The sequence below is a fragment of the Dromiciops gliroides genome, chromosome 5 (genome assembly GCF_019393635.1).
Source record: "Dromiciops gliroides isolate mDroGli1 chromosome 5, mDroGli1.pri, whole genome shotgun sequence".
Lineage (NCBI taxonomy): Eukaryota > Metazoa > Chordata > Mammalia > Microbiotheria > Microbiotheriidae > Dromiciops > Dromiciops gliroides.
The window spans coordinates 46,256,319-46,281,213 of record NC_057865.1 but is presented as its reverse complement, the minus strand read 5'-3'; the positions used below and the strand labels follow the sequence as shown (position 1 = coordinate 46,281,213).

The window sequence follows — 24,895 nt, the reverse complement described above, 5'->3', positions numbered from 1 at the left end:
ATTCCTTCCCTTCCCAGAGAGTCATTCCCATAAAAACAACAATGACAAACAAATAAAGGCAAAAAAACATTCAACACAATTAAATAACAATTTGGAAAAGTCCAGTGTTGTATATAGTATTCTATACCCATAGTTTACCACTTCTAAACAGAAGTTGGGGAAGTTAATCTTATTTTATAAGTATGCAAACTGAGGCCCAAAGAAGTAGTAACTTGTAAGAGGTAACCCAAGTCACTAAGTGGCAAAGCTTGGATTTGACCTTGGGCCCTCTGACATTAAACCCATCCCCCTTCCTCCCTGTCATATTTTCTTCTTTTTTTCCTAATCCTTGTGGTAATTAGCAGCATTTAAGATCCCCTGAGGGTAAGGATTATTATTCCATTTCAGATGATGAAACTGAGACATATAGAGATTAAGTGATTAAGCTGGCACTCTATCTCAAGGGTTCTGACTGGAGCGGAATGCTCTTTCTCAAGTCTGGACCCAAGCTATGGACTTGATCAAATAAAACCAAAGTTTGAGTGCTGCTGCTGCTGCTGTTGTACACATATGCATGCACTATACCTGAATGGTCCACAGTCAAAAGAAGGTGGCAGGGACATGATGGTATAAGCCACTGGCAGCAGGCTGAGAAACAGGACCAGAAGTAATAAGCCCATGTAAAAATTGTTTGATTTGGAGGCCTTGAAAACCCGTTCGTGGGGGACGTTGCTGCTCATGACTGCCCAGCACTGAAAATACATGGAGGTCAATAAGCGTAGTACATTAATGCCAACTAGTCCAGGTGCATAAAAGGAGCCCATCCTGAAAAAGAAAAACAATAGCAAACATAAACAGAAGGGAACAGGAAGAGTTGGACGAAGGGAGTCTTTTGATAGTAATGGGAGGAGTTGGAGTGCTCCACTCATTCCATTTTCCAGTTTTAGAAATCTCCAACCAAGTGAGAGAGGAAATAAGGCAGAGAGGAGAAGATGATAGACTGAGAATCAGGAGACTTGAGTTTCAATCCTAGCCTCTCTATTGCTTAGCTGTTTGACCATTGACAATTTACTCCATCTCTCATCTGAGTTTCTACTTACATAAAATGAAGTTGGTCTTCAGAAGATTATTTGAGTCCTTTAAATAAAGGGCAAAGGCTAATGACTAATATTTCTCTCCTAGAACTTCTAAAAATTCAGAAGGGCATCTGGAAGGAACAACTGATTCCCTTCTATAGTCTTTCTTTTAAGTAGGTCATTTAGAAAGAAGACAAGCCAATCACTAATGCTCATATCAAAGTCTCATATATTAACACTTTTCTGTTCAGGCAAGAGGATTTTGCTAAAGAAAATAGCATGAGTGTGCAACCAGAGTGGCTGGTATTTCTTTGGGGAAATGGACACCTGCTTGAGCCATGTGGAGAAAGTCCAGAGAGCCAGATGAGACCAAGTGGGAAGGTGACATAGAATCATTGAATGTGAAAATTCAGAAGTATTTTAGATTGTCTAATCCTAAAATAATTTTAGAGTTGAGGAAACTGAGGTCCATAGAGGTGAATTGATTTGACTTTGATCACATAATGCTATATAAATGAGTAGATTCTTATCATCATTCACACTGACATCATTGTGATTGAATCAGGGATACAATTCAAATATCTTACCTCCTCAAAGCAGCTGCCCCCTAAAAACTAAAGAAGTGTCTCACCAGATCATTCCTTGGTTGAAGATCAAACCCAGCACATTTCCACTAATGTCAAACTCTGAGTATGAGGGCTGCCCAAGAAGGAGAAAGAGGGGGAAGCATAATTAAATGAGATCAAATAGTGGTTAGCTGTAGTCCAAGCTGAAGTTATATAGAATTTATATCAACCAGACTGTTGGTATTGAAAGCCAACTGAAGCTGGTAGCTATTACCAGCATCCCCCCACTGGGATATGTTCTTAAAGCTAAACAGTACTGGCTATTAGAATATAAACTCCTTGAGGCCAAAGATAATTTTTTGTCCTTCATTGTATCCCTTGCACTTTGCATATTTTCTGGTACACAGGAAGCAGTTAGTTAACACGTGTATCTTGCCTGACTAGGCTCCTCTTGTGAAAAAAGAAAATGGAATTTGCTTTTATTATGGGCTGTAGTTTCAAAATAATCCCTTTCAGTCTCTTTGCTTTCGTTTGGTCATCTCCTGGGGAACTAAGATAGAGGATTGTCTTTATTTCTCCTACCCTTGTAAATGTGCCTTGGAGAAAACAAAGAGTGAGTCCAGTAAATACAATAGGTGGATGAATCTCATTCATTAAATTGTGAGATGTGAAAAGAAGACCTTTGAAAAACAAACAGAATACTTGCATTTTCTAGCATCAAAACATCTGTGAACCCTACCAGGGAGGGCAGTGAATTGACCATTATTTACAGTTTTTCTTTTTGTTTTGAATTTTTTCACCATATTGTGTATTTTGCAAAGTATCTAAGAGCAAAGAGGAAGGAGGGATTCAAGAATGGGCTTCCTTAAGGGCTATACTTCTCAAGAAGCCAAGGAAGGGATTCATGGGGAGTAGTGGAGGAAGAAGCTAAGTTAAGAAGGGGGAAAATTTAGCCAAAAAAAAAGAAGGAAGAAATGACCACAATCCAAAGCCTTCATTAAAGAGCACCAGGGCTTTTGCTTTGATTTAATTCTTTTATAGCTCTTAAGTCTCTAGTCTGACAAAATTCCTGAAGTGTGGTAGACATGTTAAAACCAGGTCTTGCTTTTAAAAGCTAAAAATGATATTTAGCAACTGCCCAACACAGTGCTCCAATCTAGAAAAGGAATGGCTTCATATATATAAGAATTTAGGAATAAGAGCCATAACCCAATTGATAGTCTAAAGATAGGAATAGACAGCTCTCGAGGGAAGAAACAGGTTATGTAGCTATGTGAAAAAAAGCTCTAAATCACGACCAATTAGAGAAATGAAAATTAATGTAATTCAGAGATTCCATCTCATACTTATACTCATACAATACTGGCAAAGTTGACCAAAAAAGGAAATGATAAATATTGGAGAGGCTGTGGGAGAACAGACACATTGATGTACTGGTGGTAGACTTGTTAATGGTTCTAAGTATTCTGGGAAGTAATTTGTAATTATGCATAAAACAGTTACTGAACAGTGCATATCCCTTCACCTAGCTATATCACTGCTAAGCCTATATCCAGAAGATATTAATGAAAGAGGAAAAGGTCCTATAAGTAGAAAAGTATTTATAGCATTTTTTTGTGTGTGTGATGACAAAAAAACGCTAGAAGCTAAAAGAATGCTTATCAGTTGAAAAATGGCTAAATATGTTGTGTAGTATATGAATGTGAGCAATAGAATGTACTCTAAGAAATGAGGAAATAGATAATTTCAAAAGAGCCATAGACTCTTATGGATTGATGCATAGTGAAGTAAGCAGAACCAGGAGAACAATTTCTACAATAAGAACAACATTTAACTTTGAAAACTATTAAAACTATGATTGGTACAAGGACCACCCACTATTCCAGAGGACCAGTGATGAAACATATTGTCTATCTCCTGACAGGTGATAGATTTGGGGTGCAGAATGAGACATATTCTATTTTTGTATGTAGTCAGTTAGGGAATTTGTTTTTCTTGGCTGTGTGTATTTTTTTTAAAGTTTTCAGCATTTGTTTTTATAAGATTTCTAGTTCCAAATTTTTCTCTCTACCTCCCTTCTTCCCCCCCGCCCCCCCCCCACCAAGACAGCAAGAAATATGATATAGTTTTATACATGGACAATCACATTAAACATATTTCTGCATTAGTCATGTTGTGAAAGAAGAATCAGAACAAAAGGGAAAAACATCAAAAAAGAAAAAACAAAAAAGTAGAAACAGTAAGGTTCAATTGGCATCCAGATTCCACAGTTCTTTTTTTCTGGATCTGGAGAGCATTTTTTCATCATTAGTCCTTTGGAATTATCTTGGATAATTGTATTGCTGAAAAGAGCTAAGTCTATCACAGTTGATCATGACACAATGATGTTGAGAGTGTGTACAATGTTCTCCTGGTTCTGCTCATTTTGCTCAGCATCAGTTCATTCTAGTTCAGTCTTTCTAGGTTTTTCTGAAATCCACCTGCTCATTGTTTTTTACAGCACAATAGTATTCCATTACATTCATATGCCACAACTTCTTTAGCCATTTCCCATATGATGGGCATGCCCTCAATTTCCAATTCTTTGCCACCAAAAAAAGAGTAGCTATAAATATTTTTGTACATGTGGGTCCCCTTCCCTTTTATATGATCTCTTTGGGATAAAGACATAATAATGGTTTTGCTGAGTCAGTTTTATAGCTCTTTGGGCATAGTTCCAAATTGCTCTCCAGAATGGTTGGATCAGTTCACAGATCCACCAATAATTCATTAGTATTCCAATTTTCCACAGCTTCTCCAACATTTATTATTTTCCTTTTTTGTCACATTAGCCAATATGATAGGTGTGGGGAGGTGCCTCAGAGTTGTTTTAATTTATATTTCTCTAATCACTAGTGATTTAGAGCATTTTTTCATATGACAATAGATAGCTTTGATTTCTTGATCTGAAAACTGCCTGTTCATATCCTTTGACCATTTTTCAATGGGGGAATGACTTGCATTCTTATAAATTTGATTTAGTTCCCTACATATTTTAGAAATGAGGCCTTTATCAGAAATACTCACTGTAAAAATTGTTTCCCAGCTTTCTGCTTCCCTTCTAATTTTGGATGAGTTGCTTCTGTTTATACAAATTCTTTTTAATTTAATGTAATAAAAATCACCCATTTTGCATTTCATAATATTCTCTATCTCTTGTTTGGTCATAAGTTCTTCTCTTCTCCAAAGATCTGAGAGGTAAATTATTCCTTCCTTTCCTAATTTACCCATGGTATCACCCTTTATGTCTAAATCATGTACCTATTTTGACCTTATTTTGGTATACGGTATAAGATGTTGGTCTTACCTAGTTTCTGCCATACTGTCTTCCAGTTTTCCCAGGAGTTTTTGTCAAATAGTGAGTTTTTATCCCAGAACCTGGAGTCTTTGATTTTATCAAACAGTAGATTACTAAAGTCATTTACTACTCTATCTTCTGTGCCTAACCTATTTCATTGCTCTACCACTCTATTTCTTAGCCAGTACCAAATAGTTTTGATGAATGCTGCTTTATAGTATAGCTTCAGATTTGGTATGGCTAGCCCACCTTCCTGTGCATTTTTTTCCATCCCATTCCTTTGATATTCTTGATCTTTTGTTCTTCCTGATGAATTTTGTTACTATTTTTTCTAATTCTATAAAATAATTTTTAGGTAGTCTGATTGGTATAGCACTGAATAAGTAAATTAACTTGGGTAGAATTGTCATTTTTATTATATTAGCTCAGTCTATCCATGGGCAATTGATAGTTTTCCAGTTGTTTAGATCTGATTTTATTTGTATAAAAAGTGTTTTGTGGTTGTTCATGGAGTCCTTGGATTTGTCTTGGCAGGTAGACTCCCAAATATTTTAGATTGTGGCCATGTGTATTTGTTACAAGGAATTTATTTTTAATTTCTCTTCCCCCACCCAGTGGGATGAAAGACTAAAAGGGAGAGAAAAGAGATTTATGTTATTTTAAAATAATTTTAAAAATAGAGAGTTAAGGGGCAGCTAGGTGGCGCAGTGGGTAGAGCACCGGCCCTGGATTCAGGAGGACCTGAGTTTAGATCCGGCCTCAGACACTTAACACTTACTAGCTGTGTGACCCTGGGCAAGTCATTTAACCCCAATTGCCTCACCAAAAAAAAAAAAAAAAGAGAGAGAGTTAAAGGGAGGGTTGTATAGATTTGGACTGTTGCATGAGCTTTCAAATGACATTCTTTTATTTTGTTATGAAAGATTTATCATTGAGTGGGGGAAATCTATAAAGGTTCATAATGTCAAAATAAAACACATTAATAAAACCTAAAAAATTCAAGGAGTCACACTCCTCTGGTAGTTTTTTTGGTTGGCAATGGTCAGGTATCTAGAGAGACATCTCTGCTAAAGTATTGTACAAATGATTAAATTTAGAGCCCCCAATCAATAAAACTGAAATCCAGGGGACAATACATCCCACAGCTGGGTACTCCATTTACTCAGTACTATATAAAGCCTTTGTTTTTGAATAAGGCCTAAATCAGCAAGACAATCCAGGCAACTGTCCAAGCAGCCTTGTGCTCATCTCACCTCCTGTGACCCTGGATATATCCCACGTATATAATAATGCTTCATGAAGCCTATGATAAAACCTGGCTAGGAAGAAATGGCATTACCCCATTGGAAATTGGACTCAGTCTCCGCCCCATAAGGCTTCCAATTATATTTATTTTGAGAATTTCTTGCTAACTTGCCATTGGGCCATGGAGGGACTTACTATGGGCAACCAGTTTTTGGATTCATGAATCTTTAATGTGGGTGGAGGGAAGCTAGGTAGCATAGTGTCAGGCCTGAAGTCAGGAAGATCTAAGTTCAAATTCAGCTTTAGACACTAACTAGCTATGTGACCCTAGGAAAGTCACTTAACCCTGTTTGCTTCAGTTTCTTCATCTGTAAAATGAGCTATAGAGGAAAATGGCAAACCACTCCAGTATTTTTGCCAAGAAAAACCCAAATGGAGTCACAAAGAATTGGATGTGACTGAAAACAACTAAACCACAACAGTCTTTAATGGGACCAAGACCTGAGAGCATATTTGGGGTAGGGGGAGAGGTAGAGAAGGAAGAGCTATGTTAACAAGGAATGTAGGCTTGGATTACTATCTTTTTTCCCCTCGTATTAATTTCTATTCTAAATAAATGTTTTACGTTTCTCCATAAAAAAATGCCTGTGGAGTGGAACAGCTGTGATTTAGGAAAACCTATAGTGCCTTCTATGGTTTGAAGCCCTTCAAAGAGCACTAAATACACTGGAATTAGATTGGATTGTTTGTATTAGCCAAGGGAGAACTAAACACACTTAAGTAACTTTCCGTAGAGATAATGGGAATACCATAGAGTTGGGTTATATGTCTGAGGGGGAAATGCATATTTAGATTTTCAGAGATGCTAGTTGTTTGACAAATACCACTTGGCTTCTAAATCTCTAGATTGCATGCTTTAGCCCTACAACTAGGGAAGAGGGCCCTAAGTTCACAAGCCATCAATTTCTCCCTATCAAGGAGAGGACCTAAGTTTGGTGCAACAATTAGGACATTCCTTATAGGCCTACAGTCAAGGAACACCTTAAAGGAGGGAGAGAGAAAAGAGGAGGAGAAAGCACAAAGCTAACTTATGACTTCTAATCTTGTCCAAGTCTAAGAACTTTTAGTTTTTTTGTTCATTGGATCCCATGTGGGGAACCTGGTAGACTCTAGGCTATTTTTAGACAAAAGCAGGCTTTGGTCGATGACTGAACTAGGAAGAAGGACCCTAATGCATCTAGACTGTGGTTTGAGTCCAACTGTCCTTGGTTCATTTATGGCATGAAAATGAGGAAGGCAATCCTGTCAGAACGCCAACAGCATTTGAACTGATATAACTGCGACAGGATAGGGAGAGGACTGGTTTTCTTTTTCTTTTTGGATCCTCAGTACCTAGAACAGTGCTTTACAGAGAGTAAGCATTTCATTAATGAATTAATGAATTTATTACTAATTATTTGAATGAATTACAAAATAATTGAATATGAAAGGGCCTTTCTCAAGGTTTATTCCAAAAGTATGGCCCAAGAGCCATGCCATTATTTGATTTGTCTAACACTTCCTGAAATGACAAAAGCTTTCTTACATTATTTTTTTTCTTCCTCTTTCCCTAGGACTCTTTTTGCTTTAACCTCTTTCTCTCTCCTTTACTCTCCTAGTCTTCTGGCCTCATTAATAACTCTTGCCATCCTCATACATCCATGGCATCCATCCAAGTAACACCTAAATGTATCGACTAAATTTTCCCTATGTCAAAGACCACCATTTTAGAAGGTCATAGTATAAATTAAACTGGAATAAGCTATGTTTTTTCTTCTCCAAGCAAATCTCATGACCTGAAGAAAGTGCAGAATAGACACTTCCATTTTCTGAAATAGCAAATAGGCCATCCTTAGGCATTAAAAAAATCTATAAACCTACATATAAAAATAAAATAAAGGCGTTTAAAACATTTGCACCAAAAGCCTATAAAACAATGACCTACAAATCCTGCCTCCAGGTCCCAGCACCAGCAGTAGTTCATGAATCTGACAAAGCAAGCCCGGAGGAAGTCTCCCAGCAGGATGGTTATAAATGTCACCAGGATGTCAGACACAGTGAGCCTCACAAATTCCTGAAAAGGAAAGCAAAGAAAAGAGCAGTCAGTGTGGTAGTTTTTTCTTTACTTTTCTTTTCTTTTTGGTGGGGCAATGAGGGTTAAGTGACTTGCCCAAGGTCACACAGTTAGTGAGTTTCAAGTGTCTGAGACCAGATTTGAACTCAGGTCCTCCTGAATCCAGGGCCAGTGTTTTCTCCACTGCACCACCTAGCTACCCCCATTTCTTCACTTTTCTTCAAGGATGTCAGTAATCCTCTCTTGACTTCCTCTTGTTGACTTTTTGGGGCAATAGAGTTGCTTCTATCCTAGATCTGAAATGGGTCCTTCTGACTTATTTTGAGAGGATGACCAGAATCTCACTTCTTATTTAAGATACAGTAGGAATCAGGGAGCAGCTAGGTGTTGCAGTAGATAAAGCACTGGCCCTGGATTCAGGAGGACCTAAGTTCAAATCCAGATTCAGACACTTGACACTTACTAGTTGTGTGACCCTGGGCAAGTCACTTAACCGTCATTGCCCTGTCCCCCCCCAAAATAAAAGAGACAGTAGTACTCAAAAACAGACTGACAACTCAAGAGTCAGGGGTTCTGTTGGCATCTTGGATCAGATCACGGTGACATCTTTCTGTTTCTTGACGTTTTCTTAGGCACAAAGAAAAGAGCTCTGCCTCTTTCCCAGTTATTAGAAGACACACAACAGGAAGTCTCTGAAAACCTTTGGAAGCAGGAAGGACTAAGTATCAGCTGTCTGTAAATGTCCACCTGTTCACCTGTAATAGATGTTTTTATATGCTGCTTTGCACCATCACATCTGGGTGCTTTGTTTAATAACAGTTCTCTCCACATCTACACATAGCATAGGCCATGGGCATCAGTCAATTCAATACGCATTTACTAAGAACCCAGTGTATACAATGGATTGTGCTGGGCATTGGGGATGCACAAAGGGTCTCACATACCCTATTTCCCATCTCAGTGCCTTTGATGGATAGTCTCCCATGCTTGGAATGCACTCTCTCCTCACCTAGATCTCTTAGAAGCCCTTGTCTCCCTTAAACCTTGGCTCATGTGCCACCTTCTGCATGCAACCTTTCCTAATCCATCCCTCCCCCCAACCAGCTACTAAGGTCATCCCTCAAAAAATCACTCTTTGTTGTCACAATTGTGTGTTGTATATTGATTTACACATATGTACATGATGTACATATTGTATCCTCTGATAAAATGTAAGCTGCTTTTGGGCAGGGATCATTTTTTTTTTATTGTTTTTGTGTCTCCAGGGCTTGTCATATAGTTGCCACTTGCTAAATAAGTGTTAAATCCTTGTGGAAGAAAACAGTCTCTACCCTCATCTAGTAGGAATGTGTGAGAATCAGGGTGCCACACCACTGCTGAGAAAGACATTGTGAGAATCAGGGCAGCACTCCCCCCAACTCCCCCTAGGAGAAAGCATGTGACTTATGTCCAGAGGCCATCTGGTGTCCAGAACTTACATCTATTCATAGACCTGCCTGTAAGTCATGTCAATTAATGCTACCAGCCAATTAGCTTGGAGCTGTGTGTGGGGACTGCCCCTCTGGCGGTCCTGCAGGTAGCTTCCACTCTAGGAGAACGGGGATCCTGCTTTCTGTTGGAGGTTGCAGTAGTTGCAGCTACAGGGCAGGGTAGCTAGGCTTCTTCTTTCTGAACTCCACATGTTCTTCCTCTGTCTTTTGCTAACTTCTAAATACTTTAATAAATGCTTAATGCCCAAAGATTGGTGCTATAAGCTTTTAATTTAAGGTGACCACACATTAGATTTTAGTCCTAACAGATTTTAAGCATCATAAATGATAATACCATTGATAGCTACAATTTATTATTTGAGAAATGAACAGAAGAGCTTGAAACAGAATGAGATGAGATCATTAAGGAGTAATAAATCCTTCATGGCTCAGGAAGGGCTTCATTGAGTAGGTGGCACCTCAGGTCATCCTTGAGGAAAGGAAAAGACTTTAAAAAGTGGAGGAGATAGATAGGGTGGTCACTGTGTGTACAAAATGTTTGGATTGGTTTGGCTGGAAGGCAGAGTGAATGGAAGAGGGGAGGATTCTGTAAGGATTGCAGTGTAGATTTCAGGCAAAAAGAGGAAGACCTTGCTTGAATGCCAGTCTTGGGAATTCCTATTTCATTCTGTAGACGGTAGAGAGAAAGTGAAGATTTTTGAGCAGAGGAATGATGCGGTCATACTTAGGATTATCCTGTTGGTGGTGAGAAGGAGAGAAACAAAGTGTGACACCTGCTTAAGAAGCTATTATAGTAGATCAGATGAAAATAAAGAGGAAGAAAGAAAATAAATGAGGGATTGAGGTATTATATAAGTCAGGAGACTTGCTTGAGGATTAGCTAGAAACCAGGAGAAACCAGCAGAGGTCAGTTGTTAAAACACCCAAAGGCTTTCTCTTTCTTCCTCCTCCCCATCATCCCTTTCTGAAACTGTTGGTGCAGCTTCTCTGGATCACAAACTTTATAATTTGTAATTAAAAAGTAATAGATCTTGACTGTTTAGCTTGGGGTCAGATGTGGGAGTCAAGTAACCTCAGCTACAATCCCAATTTGGCTACAACCTTGCTGTGACTGGGTCACTCTCTAGGCCTCAGTTTCCCAGATAGAAACTAAACTAGATGCTTTCTAAGGTTCCTCTGTGCCTAAGATTATAACTCTGCACTTTCCTCTCCTTCCCGATTTCATACTATAAGAAGAATTACTGGAAAAATGCCACACTCCATTTTCCATGTCAGCTCAGGTGGCTTTCTGGATAAACACAATTTAGCCTTGTATGAACACAATATGCAAATACTGTTTTCTCTGACCCCTTCTCCCCCAAAGAAAACAACCTTTCCACTAACCCTGAACCACCTGGCAAAAGATATACAACTTTTTAGTCCTGTAGTCCCTGTATTTTCTTTAATGGATGCCAGATCAGTGTTCTGACTCATTGGAAGGCAAAACTTTTACAGTAGATGGCATAGTAGTTACATGGGCCATTTGGTGGTCTGAAAAAAGCCAAATGAATCATCTAGACAGACAGTGTATATACTTGAATTTTGTTCCCAGGGAGCATGTGTCATACACACTAGGAAGAAGCATCATTCTAGGTATTTTAATACCCTGCAACAATATGAATCATCATAGTCGGTGTGATTTGGGGGGAGGGGGAGTGGTTCTCCCTAAGCAAATGTCTCAGTTATGTCCTGAGCTGGCCTAAGTGGTATTTGTTAATTATAGGAGGCATGTGGAAAAAAGGTATGGAAAATGGGATCAAACAAGGGGCTAGAATTTACCAAAGGAAATAGGTGTGATATTTTTGTGGTTTAGAAAAATCACCAAGTGGAAAACAAACAAGTGAAAGAAATGAAAAGAAACCTGGTAGGGATAGGTGGTACAGTAGATAGAATGCTGAGTCAGGAAGAACTGAGTTCAAATCTGGATTCAGACACCTTAGCTGTGTGACCCTGGGCAAGTCACTTAACCCTGTTTGCCTCAGTTTCCTCATCTGGAAAATAAGCTGGAGAAGGAAATGGTAAACTACTCTAGAGTTTTTGCCAAGAAAACTCCCAAATGGGGTCACAAAGAGTTGGCTATGACTGAACAGAGTGATAGAACTCTTATCTTTAAGGGAAAACCATGTTACTCACGATGCCCACTGTTGTCTCCCAGCAAGAACCTCTGGGCACATCCGCTGGATGAAGTGGGGGCCGAGTCACACTCTCATTCCACAGAGAGGCATTGTAATAGTTAAATAGGGTCCAATGGGTGATGTTCTTTATTGCCTCTTCATTAGAAAGCTAGAAAGGAAGGTTGAGGTACAGGGTTGACAAAGTCAGATTTCAGTTTTACTGCATTGTGAATCCATCAAAGCAAAGCAGTTGCATATCAGAGAAGGCCCTGGGTGAGGAGTCAGGAGATCTGGATTCTAGTTTTAACTGTGCCACCAGGCCCACTGCTCTATCCACTGCACCACCTAGCTGCTTCTGCTGAAGTCTAGCATTAGAATAATATATTAGTTAGGCTGGGCTTGTGACTCACATAAGTGATTATAGCTACACTGAAGCTGGAAGTAGCAAAGGATACGACATAGATATTGGCATAATTTTATATCTGAATCTGTCCCACAATCTCACAACCCCTTGACCCAACTTTCCAATGCCAGGATTTGATGAAAGGGGACCCTTTCTTCTTTGGCTATTCTTTCCCCAATCAATGTTAGGCTCCTTGAAAGTTCTGGAAAAGTTTGGAATTATGAAAAAGGGTTAAGTGAACTGTGACTATTTCACACAGAGAAGAGAAGATAATGGAGAGCTATAATAATTTTCCTCAACTATTTGAAGACTTGTTAGAGAGAATATAATGGAGAGGCAGTATGGAGTGTAGCTGAAGATCTGGGTTCAAGTCTTTATTTGACATATACTGGCTGTGTGACCTTAGGCAAGTCACTTCTTCTTAGTGTTCTGGATAACTCTCTAAGACTATAAATTGGTGAAGGGAGTTTCTTCACCTTGGAATTCCTTATGCTGATGAAATAATGGGTTCAGTCCCTTTGCCTCTAGAGCATTTACTATCAAAAGGCTCAAAGTCTTCAAATGAATAGAACATCTGAAAGATGCCCAGGGACAAAGTTTTGCTGATTTTGGAGTTATGGAAACTGAGGCAGTGGGCATAAACCAGAGAAGAGGACCTAGGCCAGTCTTTGTTAGATGACACTAAAAAATCAAACCTGCAATGCTGGGGTTCAAAGAGGTCCATTGCTGGGAAGGGATCAAGAAGAGGGTTAGACAAGTGGGCAGATGAATAAATGATTAAGAGTGGGCTTGGGGTGGATTGTGGAGCACAGAGAAGTGACCCAATATGGTATTTTACCACAAGGTGGCCTTGAAGGGTCCAAGCTTTCTCAGTTGTTTTAATTTAAACAATTATCCAAAGTCTTTGTGCCAAAACTTCTTCTTAGTTCCTGGCAAGAAGGATAATGTCTCTTCCTTCAACCTTGGCTGTCTTGACAATGATCAATGACAGTCATAGGGACTATCTAGTTAGAGGTAACTCAGTGTTCCAGATATTAACAGTTCCTAGAAGTGTAAGATTTTAGAATGGGAAGGAACCTCAGAGATCACTTAATCTAACCCTCTTAATTTACAGATGAGAAAATAGTAATTTTACAATCTTGGAGAGATGAACAGTTGGCAAAGGTCATTCAGCTTATTGGTTCCTGAGCTGAAAGAGGGACTTGAGTCTCCCCCCTTTTTAACCATTCATCCTGTAGAGCAAAGAAGAAGAAATTTGCTCAGTGATCTCTATTTTCAAAACCTGCCTTTTAAACTTGAATATTAAAAGGATGATTGGAACCTGAGAATGCAAGCACCTTTTACTAGAAGGGACGTTAAAAGGGATGTTTGCCAGAGTCACAAGCTTTGGGGATGATGGCACTGGAGGATGCAGTACTTTGGTGTAAATATCATCTTAGGGAGCAGGGGACAGAACATTGTTGTTGGAGCAAGGTCCAAGTCTTGGTTCTGATACTTATTAGTTATGTGACCATGGACAAACCTCTGAACCTCAGTTTCCTCATGTGTAAAACTGAGATAACACACCTTTATTACCTCTTAGGGTTGTTATGTCTTCCATAAAGTGGAATTTTTTTGGGGGGAGAATGGACTTGTGGTTTTACAAGTTTTTAGTACCTCCCAGTGAAGAAACTCTCTCCACCGATGCATATTGGCACCTACTTGACACGTGATAGTCTTAGAGAGTTGCCCAAGGTACTGAGGGGTTAAGCAACTTGAACAGTGTCACAAAGCTAATGTGTGTCAGAGATGGCACTTGAGTTCAGGTCTTCCTGATTCAAAGACTGGCTCCCTGTATATCAAGCATACTGTCATTGGGTTAAATATCAATGTGAATGATGATGACCACGAGATTATAAATTGAAACTGTGATTCCTATTAGCTACAAGAATAGAAACAACCAAATCTCAAGTGTTCTGGGGACATGCCCTTGGTGGTAAGCCTTTTACCTTTAGATGGACGTCATCCATTAAGGCCAACAGGAATGTGTAGAGGTTTCCGAGAAAAAGAGCAAAGATGCGTCCTAGCTGCCACTTCAACCCAATTCGAGGGTGGTAATTCTCCAAGGCAGCAATGGTTTCAAACAGGGGTGGACAAAACATCCCCAAAAGGGACATTACAATTTCAACCTGCCAAATGGAGGAAGCTAATCAATGATTACATATTTTAAAATCACCATTAATCACTGTTGTTACAATAATAATGCCAATATCCCAAGCATAGACTTCATCATTTTATTCCCATTTAGCCCACCAATTTTTTGACTTATGATCATAATATCAAATCTAGCTCCTTGCCTTATCTTTTTACTTCCTGGAGATACCATGAGATGGCAGCCCATATCATAGGTGGGACATTGGGAAATAGGGAATTCCTGTTAATTATGATGGAATCTGACCATAGAACAAGACTTTCTGACTGCTTTAGACCTTCTTGACTTCTATCTTCTCTCAGATCCTGTAGCATTTGTATGTACCATGCAACTCATAAGCTCATTACATTTGGTCATGCATTGTCCTCTCCAGGAGAGGCTTATGTTTGTCGCTTCTAATGCTCCAGAAAGATGACATACTCTTTAAGGGACCCTTTTATCTTTCTTTGCTATTGGTGGTCATGTAGTAACCACTTAGAATTCCTTGGTTGCTCATTTGCCTGATCCCAGGGATATTTGGCTATGAGATAATCGGAGTTTTTATTCCTTTGGAGATGGAGAGATGCAAGTAACAGTGATATGGAGATGGAGTGGAGTACTGTGCCTGGTGACCTGGCTTCTTCATTAAAATCATAATAATGGTCAACAACCATCAATATAGAGCTTTAACATTTGCAAATCACTTTGCATATATTATCTCATCTGTTTCTTTCCACCATCTTGTAAGTTAGGTGCTAAACAAGGTTAAGGTTAAATGACATGTCCACATCACACTACCCAAGATCCTCTCTGTCAGCAGAAACATGATTCCTCTTGATGTGTTTTGAAACAATCTTCTATTAAAAATACAGATGGGGGCATGGCATCAGTGGCAGCAAAAGATGCTGGGGAGAAGAGTTTTTCTCCACTACTTCTTAGAATCACCTCGGTGATCCAATCTGATGCCTGTCCAGTTTGCTAATAATGCAGAATGGGGCACTGGTCATCACCACTGTATCCAGATGAATTAACCCTGTGCAGTCCTTCCACCAACTGATTTCTAGGCTGCTAGTTATGGTGTTTCCTTTGGAAAATGAAGCCGTGAGTTGCTTGGGTGGCTATCTCATGTAGCTGCCCCCTGACTCTGCATCTCTTGACATGCAGATAGGACAACGGGGAAGAGAACACAGCTGCTTGAGTTTCTGCCTTTCATGCTGACTTTGAGGAACAAAACTGGGGATTATTTTATAAATGACCCTCACCAAGTCAGCCTCCAACCAAGGTGTGGAAGGACAATCACCTGCAATGACCACCCTGAGACAATGCAACAGGATTTGGGAAGCTTTGCCAGGACACAATATGTATTGCTTAGTTTCCAAATGAATTAGAAAGTGAATTTCTATTTTCAGGCCTTTATCCCTTTCTCTACCTCATCATCATTTATTTTTCCTTGGCTTTCAGGACTGACTCTAATTTTCTTTCTCACTTTGTTGTTAAATTGTCCACATTATTTCCCTTTTCTTCACTTATCTTCTATCTTTCAGTCCTAATCCCTTCCCTTTCTAGGCTTGTCCTTATATACATCTCCTTGGAGTTAACTTATTTGGGACCCCAGCAGATTTCTCTATAAGGCTAGAAGATAGAGAGATTCACCCAGCGATTCATTGATTTTGTCAGCAGGCCTTTATAGAGAAGGGATTGTGTGCAAAGGAGAGTCACTGTAGCACCGTGGCCAGAGTGCTAGATTTTGGATGAGGAAGACCTGAGTTCATATCCCACTTGTGACACTTTCTAGCTGTGGAACCGTGGCTGAGTCATTCATTCTCTTAGAGCCTCAAAAAGCTCTCTGAAACTTGTCATCAGAGTAGGTAGGAGAGTTCCTATACTAATGGAAGTGAGCTAAGCTAGACACAAGATTAAAAGCTTGCTACTCATTAGTGTATTTTGATCCACTTAGTAGCTAACCCTAATAGAGAAAGCCTAAGACCCCGAACCCGAGAACATTGGGAGTAGCCATATTTCCATCCCAGTCCTCTCTGCTGTCATCCTAGGATGCTATCGTTATGGGGATGCAGCCTGGACCCTGCTCCTTCAGGGGCTGCAGTCCCTGCTACCAAAGACCCAGAAAGGAGAGTTCTTGTCACCAAAGTCCTTGTTCTATTAAATGGTTCAACATCAGAAACTTATTTTACCACTAGAAATGACATTAAGAAAGAGGCATGACATGACCACTGGCTTTGCCACTGCACCCTAAGGACCATGGGATTTTTCCAGTTAATTTGTAACTGAATCCTTCCATGGGTTGTTTCCCCCATTAGAATGTGAGCCCCTTGAGAGCACAGATTGTCCCATTTTTCTATTTTTATCCCTAGTAGTTAGCATGGTATTTTTTGCACATCGTAAACTAACTTCATTCATTCATTCATTCATTTGGTAACCTGTGCATTCTGTTTGACTTGTTTCTTCAAGCACCCCACATTCCCTGCTTTCCCTCTTAAGAGGGAGAAGGAGGTAAAATAATGATTCAACAAACATTTATTAAGTGGCTACTGTGTACCTGGTATTGTATTGGGCCCTGGAGACGGCAAAGATTAAAATGAAACAGTCTTTTCTTTCAAAGAGATTCCGTTTTACTGGAGGAAATGCAATATATGATAAAGGCCAATTTGAACTCTGGGCCTATTAATTCACACAGGGTCAGGCTGACCTTCATCCTGTACCACCTATTTCCCAGGGCTGTTGGAAACATTTAATGAGAGAGTGAATTCAAAATACGGTAGATTTAGCTAATGAGGAGAAAGATGAGGAACAGGGATAGGAGCAGGAAGAGGAACAGCAGGGGCGACATTTGGTGTAGCCCTAACTTTCTTCAAAGCTCAGCTCAAGAAGTAGCTCCTATGTGAGATCTCACCTGATCCCTTCCAGCTGCTAGTGCCTCCTCCCTCCTGAAATCAACATGTATTTACTAGGTATATGCTTTTATTTTATTATACCTTATATTCTTTATTTTTTTATACTTGTTATTTTCTTGTACCTTTCATTTTCTTATACATATTGTTTTCTTGATCGAATGTAAGCTCCTTGAGGACAGGGGCTGTTCTGGTTTTGCCTGTGAATCCCCAGTACCTCGTATTTGTTGTTGTTGTATCATTTCAGGAATGTCTGACTATCCATGACCCTATTTGGGGTTTTCTTGGCAAAGATACTGGAGTGGTTTGCCATTTCCTTCTCCAGATCATTTGACAAATAAGGAAATTGAGGTAAAAAAGGTTAAGTGACTTACCCAAGGTTACACAGACAGTAAGTGTTGGAGGCCAGATTTGAACTCATGAAGATGAATCTTCCTATTTCCAAATCTAGTGTTCTATCTACTGTGTCACCTAGCTGCCCTTGTTCAGTCATGTCTGACTCTTCATGACCCCATTTAGGGTTTTCTTGGCAAAGACAATGGAGTGGTTTGCCATTTCCTTTTCCAGCGCATTTTACAGATGATGAAATTGAGACAAACAGTTAAGTGACTTGCCCAGGGTCATACAGCTAGTGTCTGAGGCCAAATTTGAACTCAGGTCCTCCTGATTCCAGGACTGGTACATTATTCACTGCCTCACCTAGCTGCCCCTAACCTGGTTTACCTATCATGAAAAGGTGCTTAATAAGTGATTATTAATTGGTTTTATAGTTGTAGTGGGAATAAGTTTACTAAGTAAGTTAATATTGTAAATGAGATCAAAAGCAAAGATATTTCATTGATTTCAGAGATCTAAGTATTTTCTCACACTCTAGAAACACCTCATTTTAAACTATAGATCATTGATACACTAATTATAAATCAGTCTTATCTGTTTATTGAAACAGATTCCTTAAGGAACTCTAATAGGTAATACTCCAAAGCCAAGTTTAATTTGGTGTGTATGTGTATGTGTGTGTGTCTAAAAAAATCAGTGGCTCAAACTTTCACAGATTCAGATTCACTTTGCTTGTCCCTCTGCCGACCTGACTCAGTCAGATTTTTACTGTGTGCACCATTCAACACAATAAGCATGGGTAGTAACTCAGCTTTTTCCTTCTTACCTCATTCCTTTCATACCAGCTGACATTTTGCATTTTGGAGAATTCCTGGGATCGCTTCACCACAAAATAAATGAGATACCCACTTCCACACAAACAGCAAATGATGAGGAAGTTGGCCAAAACTCGGAGGAATCTTGTCAGGTGGATATTTTCTTCCTTGTTGCTCTCTTGTTCATCCACAATAGACTCCTTATGTGTAAAAGAAAATCAACAAAAAATATAATGACCGAGTAATCTGGAACTGTAACCTGGTCTTCAGACTCCAAATGGAAGATGTGAGCAGTCATTAAAGGTTATAGTTAACCCAAAACTCCCTAAGTGTGGGAACTTTAGACATTTTTGTATTCCCCACAGTACAATGTTATGTCATCCATTCCACTCAACAAGCATATGTGAAGCACCTATTAAGGGCATTGTGGGAGGCAAAATAACTGGAAGACCTGAGTTCAAGTCTTATCTGTGACCATGCCAGTCTTGTGACCATGGAAAATCACAACTTCTCAAGTTACTCAGGTGATTTTCTAGGGATGTAAATTATGATTAAGTTGCTGATCTGCATTAGTAGAGGTTAACTTTCACAAGGGGAGCTCTTGAAACTGATGAAGTCATGTGACACTGGTATCCTACTCCCCTCTCTCCAACCCCCTAACGTTCAAGGTTCTCTGCTAGACTCAGAATCTAAATAAAACTGTCTCTGCCCTCAAAGTGTTGACCTTCCTTAACTCTAACACTTGCTGAATAAATTAATATTGTCACCAAAATGTAAACATTGCAGATCAGTCTCTTGTTTTAAATATCAATATTTGAAGGTTGTGTGCAGAGAATACTACTTTCTATTTGTCTTTGGATAAAAATAACTGCAATAGTGGTAGACTACTTACTATTCCCCATGGCACTATAGCTATTTAGTAAATTACCTCCTTCACCACCTGGGAGGGGTTCTTTTTAATCAAAAAGTAAGTATTTATTGAGTACCTGCTATATGCTGAGCACTATACAAGGCACCCTGGAGAATACATGAGAAGTAGGAGATCTGCTGGAGTTAAAATTGTATTTGGGAATGTAAGACTGGCAGGCCCTTTCCAATGGAGAGTACAGGACTGGGATTAAGGAGACCTCCTATTGTCATCTTTGTCATTAATAATAACAGCTGATCTTCATTTTAAGAGTTAATGTTCGGGGCAGCTAGGTGGCGTAGTGGATAGAGCACTGGCCCTGGAGTCAGGAGTACCTGAGTTCAAATCCGGCCTCAGACACTTAATACTTACTAGCTGTGTGACCCTGGGCAAGTCACTTAACCCCCATTGCCTCACTTAAAAAAAAAAAAAGAGTTAATGTTCGGGGGCAGCTAAGATGGTGCAGTGGATAGAGCACTGACCCTGGAGTCAGGAGGACCTGAGTTCAAATCCAGCCTCAGAAACTTGACACTTACTAGCTATGTGACCCTGGCAAGTCACTTAACGCCAATTGCCTCACTCCCCCCCCCCAAAAGAGTTAATGTTTGTAAAAGACTTTACATATATAATATACATTGATTCCCACAGCAATGCTGTGAGGTCAGTGCTCTAGGTTTTATTATCCTTACTTTATAGACAAAGAAACTGCGGTTCAGAGAGGTTAGAACAGTTGCCAATGGTCACAAAACTAGTAAGTGTCAGAGGTGGGATTCTTGCCTCCAACTATAGCCCAACACCTTTCTATGTTGTCTCTTACCATGTGACCATGGACAAACCTTAGCCCCTTTATTGGTCCCGGTTTTTTTTTTATTGGTCAAATGAGGGTGCCAGGCTATAGAATCTTCAAAGACCCTTTCAACTCTGAGATGCTTTGCTTCTACAGTTCTATGCATTAGACAAAAGAAAGTATAAGAACAGAGGTGAATTCTGAGGAGAAAGATATCATCGTGGGGCAGGGGGCTCAAAGTAGGCAGGGGAATCTTTTGGTGGAAGTAAAAATTATTTGGGATGAGTGAGATGAGCAGAACCAGAAGAACATTATACACAGTATCATCAAAATTATGTGTTGATCAACTGTGATAGACTAGATTCTTCTCACCAATACAATGGTACAAGAAAGTTCCAAAGGACTCATGATGGAAAAGGCTCTCCAAATCCAGAAAAAAAAGAACTGGAATATGGATGCTGATTGAACCATACTACTTCTTTTGGTTTTGGTGCTGTTGTTATTCTTTTTTAAGGTTTTTCCTTATTGCTCTGATTCTTCTCTTATAACATGACTAATGCAGAAATATGTTTAATGTTATTATATATATAAAACCTATATCAGATTACCTGCTGTCTAGGGGAGAGGGGGAGGGAGGGAGAAAAAATTTAAATTTGAAATCTTATATAAACAAATGTTGACAACTATTTCTACATGTAACTGGAAAATAATAAAATACTTTTATTTTAAAAAAATAATCAGAAACTTGTACATTTCAATAGATAGAGATGCAGAAGAGCAGAGCAGATGCACTGAAATATGATGTATACATTTAGGAAAGTTGTAGAGAATGGTCTAATACAAATAATTTGTTTTGGGGGTCAGTGGGAAATGAGGTTATTGAAGATCTTGAACACTAGGCAGAGATTTTGACTTCAGCAGACAAGCAGAAGCCACTGCTTTATGATATTCTCCAAAAACAATAGGCTTGTGTCATTGTTCCTGTAGAATTGTTTGGCCACCATTGCAAGCATGTTCCTGGCAGTTGTAGAATATAGACCAGGGAGACTCTAGGAAGGGCCATCCTTAAACACAATTGTGAACTAGATACAGTTTTTTTTTTTTTTTTTTTTTTTTTTTTTTTTTTTTAGTGAGGCAATTGGGGTTAAGTGACTTGCCCAGGGTCACACAGCTAGTAAGTGTTAAGTGTCTGAGGCCGGATTTGAACTCAGATACTCCTGAATCCAAGGCCAGTGCTCTATCCACTGCGCCATCTAGCTGCCCCCGATACAGTTTGTTTTTGCAGCCATTATCCCTCTCCTGTTGTTCTGTCATTTCAGTCATATATGACTCTTTGTCATCCCATTTGGGGTTTTCTTGGCTGAGATAATGGAATGGTTTGCTATTTTCTTCTCCAGCTTATTTTGTAGATGAGGAAACTCAGGCAAACAGAGTTAAGTGCCTTGTCCAGGGTTATGCAATTAGTGTCTGTTATTGTTGTTGTTTGTCCTCATTCTTGAAGAGGACCATGACATTGGGGTGATGTCATGACTTGCAGTGAATTGGATGTTTTTTGGCAGGGCAATGAGGGTTAAGTGACTTGCTCAGGATCACACAGCTAGTAAGTGTCAAGTGTCTGAGGTCAGATTTGAACTCAGGTCCTCCTGAATCCAGGGCCAGGCTTTATCCACTGTACTACCTAGCTGCCCCCTAGTGAATTAGATTTAAGTGAGGGAGGGCTGTGCAAAGTCACCAACCTCACTTTCTCTTCCATAGGCATCTGGGTACAGTGGCAAGATATACATCAGGACAACTGGAGATGGCCCCGGATCTTTAAGGCAATTGGGGTTAAGTGATTTACCCAGGGTCACACAACTAGTAAGTGTCTGAAATGAGATTTGAACTCAGATCCTCCCAACTTCAGGGCCAGTTTGCAATCTATTGTACCACCTAGCTGCCCCTAGTAAGTGTCTGAGGTCTTCCTGACTCTAGGCCCAGCACTCTATCCATTTTGCCCTTCTCCTGCCAGTAGTTATGATGATCCAAAGGACGGGATTGATTTTTAGGCAAGGTTCCTGCCTAATGACTCTCAAACCACACCAAGTAGACAGATATCATCTTTGCTTACTGCTAAATTTGACCTAGTTCTTTGCTAGGTAGTCAAGAATTTCTTTTGTCCTTACCATTACCAGGGAAGCCAAGTAATGGTTTGGGTACTCTGGGGCCAACCTGAAGGTATAGACCAGAGAAAAGAAAGAACAGTACAATAGAAATGAGAAATAGAAAACAAGGAGAAAGAGAAAGAAAGAGAAAAGGGAGGCATCATGGAAAGAGCAATTCTCCATGACAGTAAAAAAAAATAGATAACAAGAGATTCATTCATTAAGGAACAATAGCCATGCGCCACCCCCCCCCCCTTAATACTTGAAATGCAGGTTTAACTCAATCTTATAAAATTTGTGTCATGAGGCTATTAGGGAAATTGCTTTCCGAAGCTCCAACTGAGATGGTTGAAATGCTAGGAAATTTCCCCAAGAAGAAAGGGGTCCCCAGGAGGCTACCTTGAAGCTGGTGGTTATAGATGCATACTTGTTGTCAGCTGTCTCTGGATTGCCAATCAGATAGTCCCAGCTAGTAAACATCTTGAAGCTGAAAGTGAAGTTGTCACCATTTCCTTCACCTGTGCTTTCTTGGGCATTGCTGGCCATGCTGCAAAGAGAAACATTACACAGGATCAAGAGACAATGCAGTTGGTTTCACCTGGCCCAGTGACATGCTCCCAGCAAAAGTTGGAAGTTATAAAGAGTTAGAGAATAGGGAAGACTGAAATCCTCTAGCATAAAATGACAGCAAGGCAGGAATCTTGATGAAGGTATAGTTTGGATAGGTTGAGGATAATCTGAATATAGTTCATCCCCCTGGACTTCAGCATTTGCAAATGTGAATCTTGTCAAGTAAGAAAGGGGCAACTCTTTCCCTTCTTTATTTCATCATTCAAAACATGCACATATCTAGACACCTACCTAGGGTCAAACAACAGGTATGTGGTGGAACCAAATTCTGGCTTTATCAGATGCCTTACTTAAATAATATATATGTTACATGGAAATTACATTTGGTGGATTTTGTGTTTAATCACTCTACTACCATCCTTTTTTGGTGTCTCATCATGATGTGGAGGTGATTTGGAGTTTTTAGAGCATATGACAGAAGACCATAAGGTTTGGCAGATTCTGCCAATCTGAAAAGGCTTCAATTGTGGATGTACTGATGGACTGTGAACCTGTCCTTTAGCCTAGATCAGGGGCTCTTAAGGGTTTTTATTTTGAGTATGTGTGTATGTGATGGACACCTTTGAAAATCTTATGAAACCTATGAAACTATTTTCAGAATAATATTTTAAATGCATAAAATAAAACATGTAGGATTGCAATGGAAGTCAGTTATATTGAAATAGTTATCAAGATGCAAACAAAACAAGTTCACAGATCCTATGTTAAGATCCCTCGCTCTAAATAAATGCGGAAAGGCTCATCACCAAAAGATTGACTGCCAGGTAATAAATGTTATTATCCATAGCTACTCATAAAGACCCATTTACTAAGGCATGGAGGAGTTGTGTCATGGGAAGATCACCTATAGGTATGGAATTATGGATCCCTATAGCAATAAATTATTAATGATGGTTCATATTTACATAGTGTTATCAAGTTTTTATAATAATTTTCATACATTATACCATTTGATCATCACAACTACCCTGTGGAGTGGATGATATTAGCACCATCATTTCACAGATGATGAAATTGAGGTTCAGAGAGGTCAAGAGTCTTGCTCAGGGTCACACATCTAGTAAATGCCCCAGGTATGATTCAAACACAGGTCTTCCTGACACCAGCAATCTATGTGCTAAATCATGTTGCCTCTCATAAAATATTAAAGAAACTTGATACTTAAAGAAACCCCAATACATCATGAAAAATTCTTCTGTGAAGCAATAGCTCCCCTCCCCTTACTTGATCTGTTTTATAAATCTAGATTTTATTTAATCAAGTTTTCTTGAAGCATTATTGTGTATCTATTAGATATTTAACTATTTCATTATCTAGCTCGATTTTCTTAGAATCAGATTATTATACATGTAGGGACCTTAGAGGCCATCAAGTTCAATCTAATTTTTAATCACTTCTGATATCATAGAAACTGACACCAATAATAATAGTTTGCAGAACATTAATTAGAAAAGAATTGCAGGATTATGCCTTATCCCAAGATTATTTCCTTCTGAACCCCACTGAAAAAGATGAGAAGATATGAAATAATAATAATATCAATAGCTTATTTTCATACGGGACATTATAATTTTCAAAGTGCTTTCATTTCCATTATCTCATTTGAAATTCAAATTCTGTGAGTTAGGAAGTAGAGATAATATCCCTGTTTTATAGATGACAAAACCAAAGCTCTTTCATTATGGGGCTCTGCATATAAATGCAAATATTGGCTCACAAGGATAATACTTCACATGAATTTGAGAATGTTCTGGGCAAGATAGAACAAAAATCAGAATTGGTAGAAATCAAAGAGTATAGCCAGGAGCAGCTTACTGATTTGACAGGGCTGGAGAATG

At 39.3% G+C, this 24,895-nt stretch overlaps 1 protein-coding gene across 1 annotated transcript in view; it reads right to left on the bottom strand.

Annotated features, from left to right (window-relative positions):
• TMC2 (transmembrane channel like 2) overlaps positions 1-24,895 on the bottom strand; it is a 64,976-nt gene that overhangs the window by 18,187 nt on the left and 21,894 nt on the right. The window contains exons 8-14 of the mRNA XM_043967503.1: positions 22,827-22,974; positions 18,604-18,792; positions 14,351-14,530; positions 11,979-12,128; positions 8,188-8,316; positions 1,687-1,754; positions 565-804 (exon numbers count right to left, since the gene is read on the bottom strand). Coding sequence (XP_043823438.1) covers positions 565-804; positions 1,687-1,754; positions 8,188-8,316; positions 11,979-12,128; positions 14,351-14,530; positions 18,604-18,792; positions 22,827-22,974 — 1,104 coding nt within the window. The remainder of the gene's footprint in view (positions 1-564; positions 805-1,686; positions 1,755-8,187; positions 8,317-11,978; positions 12,129-14,350; positions 14,531-18,603; positions 18,793-22,826; positions 22,975-24,895) is intronic.